The 7,182-nt window shown below is 51.7% G+C and overlaps 1 protein-coding gene across 1 annotated transcript; it reads right to left on the bottom strand.

Moving 5' to 3' along the window:
- Positions 1-4,401: 4,401 nt before the first annotated feature.
- PPP1R3B (protein phosphatase 1 regulatory subunit 3B) lies at positions 4,402-5,283 on the bottom strand. Its single transcript, XM_032187237.1, has one exon. It carries the CDS (start codon positions 5,260-5,262, stop codon positions 4,402-4,404), a length of 861 nt encoding a protein of 286 aa, XP_032043128.1. The 5' UTR covers positions 5,263-5,283.
- Positions 5,284-7,182: the final 1,899 nt, after the last annotated feature.

Genomic DNA, 7,182 nt, shown 5'->3' with positions numbered 1-7,182 from the left:
GGGAGAGCATGCTTGGCAAAGGGAGCTGGTTACGGACCTCTCTTTTATAGGCTGGCCCCCGGGGAGCAGATTCAGGCGACCTGGCCTTCCCAAGGCCACTACCAGCCAGGAGCAATGTGACTCAATTATCTCTGTTCAGAGGTGGCACAGAAAACCCTAAGGATGCAGGGGTTTGAGAGCCTCCGAGGACAGGCTGTGTGTGTGAGAGACGGGGCCCAGAAGCACTCTAAGAAATCTGCCTATGCTTTATGGATATGTTTTAACAGCAAGTACACAATCACACCTGCCACCAAGGGCCTTATAAACTCAGCAGTCCCCGTGTCTGTGTTCGCTAGCAAACACCACCTGGACAAGCTTTTTTTGGCCTTTCTAACACCCCCTCACCTCCCCCAGCTGTCAGCAGGGTTAGCTCGGACTTCCTTATCTCTGCAGCAGAAACTGTCACATGGGGGTTTCAGCCACAAAACGCACAGGAAGCGTCTGACTGTGGTCACCTCACTCCAAAGCTCGGGTTCACATTCAAACATGAAAGCAGCACTGACCTGAATCACCTGCGGACACAGTGGGGCAGGGCAAAAATATATTTAAGAGCTTTTTTCCCCCCTGAAACCAGGAAAAAAATGGATGGTCTTTTGAAAGGGAAACCCACGCTGTGCGCTTGATTAATAGGACAGTGCTAGTAAAAGAATATTTAAAACTTGAAGCACTTTTGATGATGCTTTTGATGGCAAGATAGGCAACACGACCAGCAGGAAGCAGTGTGCAATATCAGGGTGATGTCAATGTCAGGCAGATAGCTGAGCCATCGCCTTACACCCAGCTTCCTGGGTGCATGCAGGTTTCTTATTCCCCTGCAGCAGAGTGGCTTTAAAAGATTGATCAAACATCCTGTGCCTCACCTTGTCAGCATTTTTTTTTTGTGATGCAAAGACTGGGGGAGGAACCTGAGAAACCAAACGCTTTCCTTCACCCAGCTGCTGTAGAGGGCAAGGCACCCAGGAAAGACAGCTCTTCTTGTGAGAGCAGAGGGCTCCAAAATAGCCACAGACTGCTTCTGTGTAGAGCAAGGGCTAAGCTCACTGCAAGACTTTGTGGCAGGACAGGAAATACCGTCTGCCAGCCCACACAAAGGCCGTGCTGTGCTTTATTCCCTCCCCCCAGCTCTCTTTCTTACCTTATAGATAAACAGCAGAGGCCACCCAGAGCTTTGGAGTTGATTGCTGAAAATTCAGCACTTCAGGAAGCCACCAAGACCTGGCCAAAGACAGGTGAAACCTGGCCCTGTCTGGCATTACAGTACTTGTTCCCTTCCTGCAGAGGGGAAATTTCCTGCCAGTGCAGGATAACTGTGCATTACGGTGACAACAGGCAGAGCTAGTTCGGAGTTGAAGGGCCTCCATCCCTTCTGATCTTGGTCTAAGAGCAGAGCCTCCCAGCACGACACACACCCTAGCATCCCTCACACACCAGCAGCCAGGCAGAGAAATCCCAGATCAGGACAGGTGGAGGGGGGAGGACTGAGCTTCGGCAGAGGCTGACCCGAAATAAATGCAGAAAAACCTGAAAAGGCTGTTCCTGCTACTGCAAGCAGGGTAAAGAGCAGTTCAGGAACACCCTGGTTAGTGGAGAAACTCCACGGCGTATCTAAGATCAGTCATCTAAGATGAGAGGGAACCTCGAAACAGCCTCGGATCTGTTACTGTTAGCCTGAGCTGATCAATTTGGGAGTGCAGTTTCCCTTCCAGAAGGAGCGTCACGTCACCGCGCTGCCAGGCCTCCTCCAGCCACTGCCCCTGCAAAAAGTTTGGCTCCTTTCCTCAGCTGCAGAGCGTTCTCTGGAAGCGTTTGTGTTGGCAGGAAGGCTGCGTGAATGACCCAGCTCCTTCCTGCTGCAGGCGGCCGAGTCCATTGCGGACGTGTGCTCCTCCCTGCCAGCGCTGCTTGCAGGAAGCTGCCCTCGTGTCCAAACCCCCTCCCTAGCCCCACGGGTATTGAAATGAGACAGCAGGGCACGCAGCTCACATGGTTTCAACCTTTATTTTAAACAATCGGATAAAAACAGAACCGCGTTTTTTTTTTTAAAAGACTCATTACATCGCAATTATAAAGTGCATTTCTCCCCTTGAATGTTGTGTACAAAAATATCTTTTAAAAACAAAAACATGCACAAAACCCCACAAGGCACTTCCAGGCATAGGGTGAGGAGAGCAGCCCCTTACCTCTATGTTCACATTGGCAATGGAAAAAAAGGGAAGAGGGGGAAGGCCACAAGTAGTAACTTTGAACTCCTATTGGTCAAATAGTCAGTTCCCAGCCTAGCTTCTGCTTACGGGATTGCTCTTCTAGCTTATCCTCCATTCTGTTCCCCAAGCACACCGCTTCCACAGCCTGCGAGCACACAGGCCCCCAAGGAGACAGCACCATGCGCAGCACCCAGACATACATGCCTTGTTCCAGCCCACAAACTGCCCTCGGGAGGCACGCGAGCATGCCAGGAGAGCACGACTTCTCTACGGTGTCTTACAGCATTAGCATCGCACACTAAATCAAAAAAAAAAAAATTAATACATCAGTGTCGCTCAGACTTTTAAAAACAGGTTCGAACCAAGCTAGGCAACAGTCCCTCCGAGAGACACAGGCGAGAAGAGCTGACTCAGGAAGCTAGCTGAAGAGAGGAACCAGACCTGGCGAGCTCCGGGCTAGCAAGCAGATTTACCACCTGGAGTGAGCGATCAGAGCGATAACAGGCACTGATGTCAGGTTGGGAAGGCAGCAGTTGGAAGCCAGCTATTCTTCCTGCAAGCCCTTTTGTTCCTTCCAGCATCCGACAGCGATCACTGCATCCCTTCTGGGTTTGGGTAAAACAGCTGAAGGAATTCATGCAGTAGTCTCCTCAACTAAAAGCCAGGTTTGAAGAGCTAACAAGGAGTCTAGCCCCACTCTCCAGCCATCCGGAGGCTACTACAGACACCCCAAAGTCTTATAAAGCTTATGCACTAAGGTTCCCTTGACCTCTATGTCTACTAACTATTCAGCACCCTCCCTTTGAGATGAGGGATTAGGGTTTTTCCGCCCGACTAGTAACGCAAGCAGCTGTGTGAGGCTGTTAGCACCCCACAAACCCTCATCTCCCTACGGTGAGTGCAGCACAAAGCTTGGGCGCTCACGGGTTGAAGTGGCAGCAGCCACTACAGCAGGTTCGTGTCCTTCCTTGCGGGTGAGCCCCACCACCCCGTTAGCTACCAAGTAGTCCATGGCACGGAGTAACAAACCACTGGATCATAAAAAAGGCAACATCACTTCCAAAACTTGTTTATCTCAAACCCTTGCTGAGACCACGCGTGCCACCGCGCTCTCAGCCAAGGCACTTCCACCACAGTAGGCACATTTCAGTCTTTTTTTCTTAACGGGACGTGGCAGAGTAGCTGTGCTCTGTGTTCAGCTCCCACAGCACCTGAGCACAGCCCCCGGGCCCCAGCAAAACTCTGCCACACAGTTCACAGAAGGAAGTACTCGCATTCTCGGGGCCCAGCAAGGCCAGGAGCTGGCTTCAGACGTCCATCGAGGGGAAAAAGGCATCATTGGTCACTTGTGGTTGAAAGATGGGAAGGTTTTAAGGAAGGCAGTCAAAACTGTCAACCCGCTGCTGTGTTGAAGTGCCGCACAGCTACAGCCAATCTCTATTTTTGGTAACATCCAGCATATGATGAAAGCTTTTCAAGATCAGCTGATAAAACTGGTGACTAAGCATATCAGATTCTCTCCCACAGGCACATATGTCTCCTAATACAGCAGGCTGCAAGCTACACCTCTTACCATCAGTTGTATTTTCGCTTCCAAAAATACCCTTCTTGCCTCGAGCAGGAAGGACCTCGCACGAGGAAGTGCATGAGTAGATGACTGCTCCCCACAAGCTGACCACTTCCTAATTCCCTGACAGGCACAGGCCAGCTTTGCAAGGAGAACCCTGCAGCTGAAGTACAGCACGCTTTAAAAAAAAAATACTAGAACATATTATGGAAAAAAAAAAAATTAGCAAGCAACACGAGCCAGCCATCACTACGTAGCTTAGGCACACAATACAAGCACTGTAGTGTTTCCCTGGAGAGTAGCAGCTTTACAGAAGAGGAAGGAGTAGCAGCACTGAACAGACAGGCAAGCAACATCTCCTGTTCCTTTGAGCATCTGGAGAGCCAGTTAGCTGACTTCGGGCAGGGCAGGCAGCCCATTACACCGGGGGTGTCCCTGATTATAAGCCAGCCGCCAGCAGAGCGCTGCGCTTTTGCTGGGAGGCTGCTGCAGAGCTCCACGGAGCCTCGCTTCTTCCACCTTCCAGCTCACATTCAGATGGGCTCCCAGGCCTGCAGACACGCCAGCAACAGTCAGGACTTGGGCTTTAGGTCAATAGTAAGGCCCCAGCTTCTCGTAGCCCGAATAGCTCGGCCACTCAGGGAACAGCCCGTAGGAACAGCGAGGGCTCCCAAACTGGTCAAAGGCACTGCCAAAGTCAGGGCCACGCGGGGGGCAAATGGCTTCCTGGGCAGACTTCAGTTCCGACCGTATGATGCGGTAGTTCGTGCCTCTGTTGCTGTCCCAGTACACTTTGCCATTGCACTCAAAGGAGATGGCAAACTCGACTCTTTCATGGGATTGAATTCCCTCGGGCAAGCTGATGTCAAAGGAAAATGTGTCCCGATCTGACCCTCCGTATGTATCCTTGACGTACTGGCACGGGTAGTCTACAAAGTTTTTCCAGGTGTCGAATGTCATCCTGATCCTCACGCTCTTTTCAAAAGCCAGGTTCTTCACTTTCACTGTGCCCACCACAGACCGCTCCTTCAACATGCAGTTTTCGAGGCACACGCAGTCCGTCTGGAGACGGTTTCTGAAGTCCAGGTAGTCCGCAGAGGGCTGGACAAAATCCAGGACAAAGCTGTCCCTCTCCACCGTCGTCAGACCCACGATGTTGTCGATCAGCTCGGTGATGTTGAAAGGAATATCCAGGGGGTCATCGAACTCCGAGAACACCTTCACCATCGTCAGGGCAAAGCCTCTACTGTCTGCAAACGACACCTTCTTCTTCACTTTGTTGTGTGGGAAGGAGTCTGCTGCCTCTTCGGGTCCTGTCAGCAGTGCCTTGCTGTTCAGCTGGATGCACGGCCGCAATGGCTTGTTTGGCTTTGGGGCAATTTTGCAGGCACACCTCTCTCTTCGCAGGGGTGAAGAGCACAGGTACAGCTGCATCGCTACGTCCACAGCCATCGCTTGCTTGTGAGGAAAGTAGTCTAATACTCTGGAGGATGAGAAGAAGGGTCAGCTTATGTTAGAGAAGCATTTTGATGAGTTGTCAGACAGTTGCTACACCACTTTTCCCCATCCATCCCAAAGACTTAGTTTCTATCATCCCCACAAGTCCCTCAAGCTTTGTAAGAGCTGGGTATCTGCGCAGCATAATTTACAGGCACTTTAGGAAGTGTCCTGCAGCAGAACTGTCTGGACTTTAGTCTTTTGTACCCTTGAAGAACAAGTTCACCTCCAATTGCTAGAGCTACCACGTGAAGACACAGACAGACACTGCCCTACTAGGATTGCAATAGCAGGCTCTAGAACATTTTTGACCCAAAGCAAAACCCATGTCTCAGTCCTGCTTATGTCCACAAAACCCAGAGATTATCAAATTCCAGTGCCACATAAAGCAGTATTCCTGCTGCCCTCTCCTCCCTCCCCCCAAAACTCTCCCCATTGCATCTGACAACTTTGTAGGGGCAGGAGCTCGTGTGGTCACAGGCTGCTGTACGCAGCTCACCTTGGGTTTTATAGGACCCCAGATGTCACACGTGTTAAGAAGCTGAAAAGCACCCCTTGGATTGAGGTGCATACTTTGTTCATCACCACCTCCAAGAATTGCTCTAACTACTCCATAAAAGATGCCCACACGGTATTGCAAGGATGGCAAGAGCTGGATAAAGCAGAAGGGTGCAGACTTAGCTGACATTGCACCTATAGAGGAGGCAGCTTCCTTCCCTCTACAGAATTTTAAACCAGATGCCAGCTCAGACAGGCCGGGAGGTTTTCCTTTCATACCTTAAGCCTCCACAGCACTTGTGCTGAGCCCCAAGGAAACATCGGTATAACCACAGGGCTCAGCCACAACCAGCTTACCTACTCGAGGCTGAAGCAACCTTTGGAAACAAGTCCTTGGCCCCCAGCGGGGCAGACTGTGTGCCCTTCCACCACGCTATCTCCTCCTCTAGCATCCAGACTGTTCCCCCAGGGGTGCAGCACAGCTCACCCGTGCCTTAAAGTCAGAATATTCCCTTAGTGTACCTTCCCCATTTGGCTGGGGACCATCCTCCAGAGCTACTTCCACTGTGCAGACTGCGCCAGCAGCAGGAGCAGCGGCCGCTGGCCGCATGCTACACCAGAGCTCGTGCTGCCAAAACCAAGCACAACCAGCTCGAGTACTCGGTAGCTGTCCCTGGGCCAAGAAAAAGCAGCAGAGCCACTCTGCAGTTCGGTGCTTTAACTCCCCACCCCGTAACACCAACAGAGCGGCTCTGAGCCGTCCTTCACAGCATCCATGCAGCAAGTGCTCTGAGCAAGCCGATGCCCACGTGCGGGGCTGGCTTCCCAACACACCCACCAGCTATCCCCTTCTGCGTGTCCTCCTCCAGCCTCCTCTGAAGCTCAGGGGCAGCTGGATAGGACAGGCAGCCGATCCACCTGCCTGCCAGCACCATCCCGCTCGGCTCTGCCGAGTTTCTCACACGCACTTTATGTAGGTCACTTCCTCCTTCAAAATCAGGCAGCTCCCAATGCTTCCCTCTCACCTGCATTACTTAGCTGTGTCCTTTCAGTCAAGGAAATTCCCACAGCTGCTGAAAACTCGGGTAAAATCACAAGCATCATAAGCATCAGCAACTCCCTAACGCTCATAATGCGGAGGCAAGGAATACCCAGCCCGATTTGCATTACCTGGAGCTTTTTTCCAAGCTTAGGGACTGAAGTACAAGCCCTCTACCTACCTGCTGTTGGGTTGAGCTACCTATATTTACAAGCAGCCACTTCCAGCCTGTTTCATGCCCCAGACACCTTCCTGCCCTTCACTTGGAGCCCGCTGCTCCCCAGCTCACACTCACAACCCCTTGCTTTCAGGAGCAGCCCGGAGCTTACACATTGAAG

This window comes from Aythya fuligula, chromosome 4 (assembly GCF_009819795.1).
Source record: "Aythya fuligula isolate bAytFul2 chromosome 4, bAytFul2.pri, whole genome shotgun sequence".
Classification (NCBI taxonomy): domain Eukaryota; kingdom Metazoa; phylum Chordata; class Aves; order Anseriformes; family Anatidae; genus Aythya; species Aythya fuligula.
This window is presented reverse-complemented; position numbering and strand designations above follow the sequence as displayed.

What these genes read in the sequence shown, in the direction of transcription:
- PPP1R3B (XM_032187237.1), bottom strand. Translation starts at nt 5,262, where the DNA reads ATGGCTGTGGACGTAGCGATGCAGCTGTACCTGTGCTCTTCACCCCTG.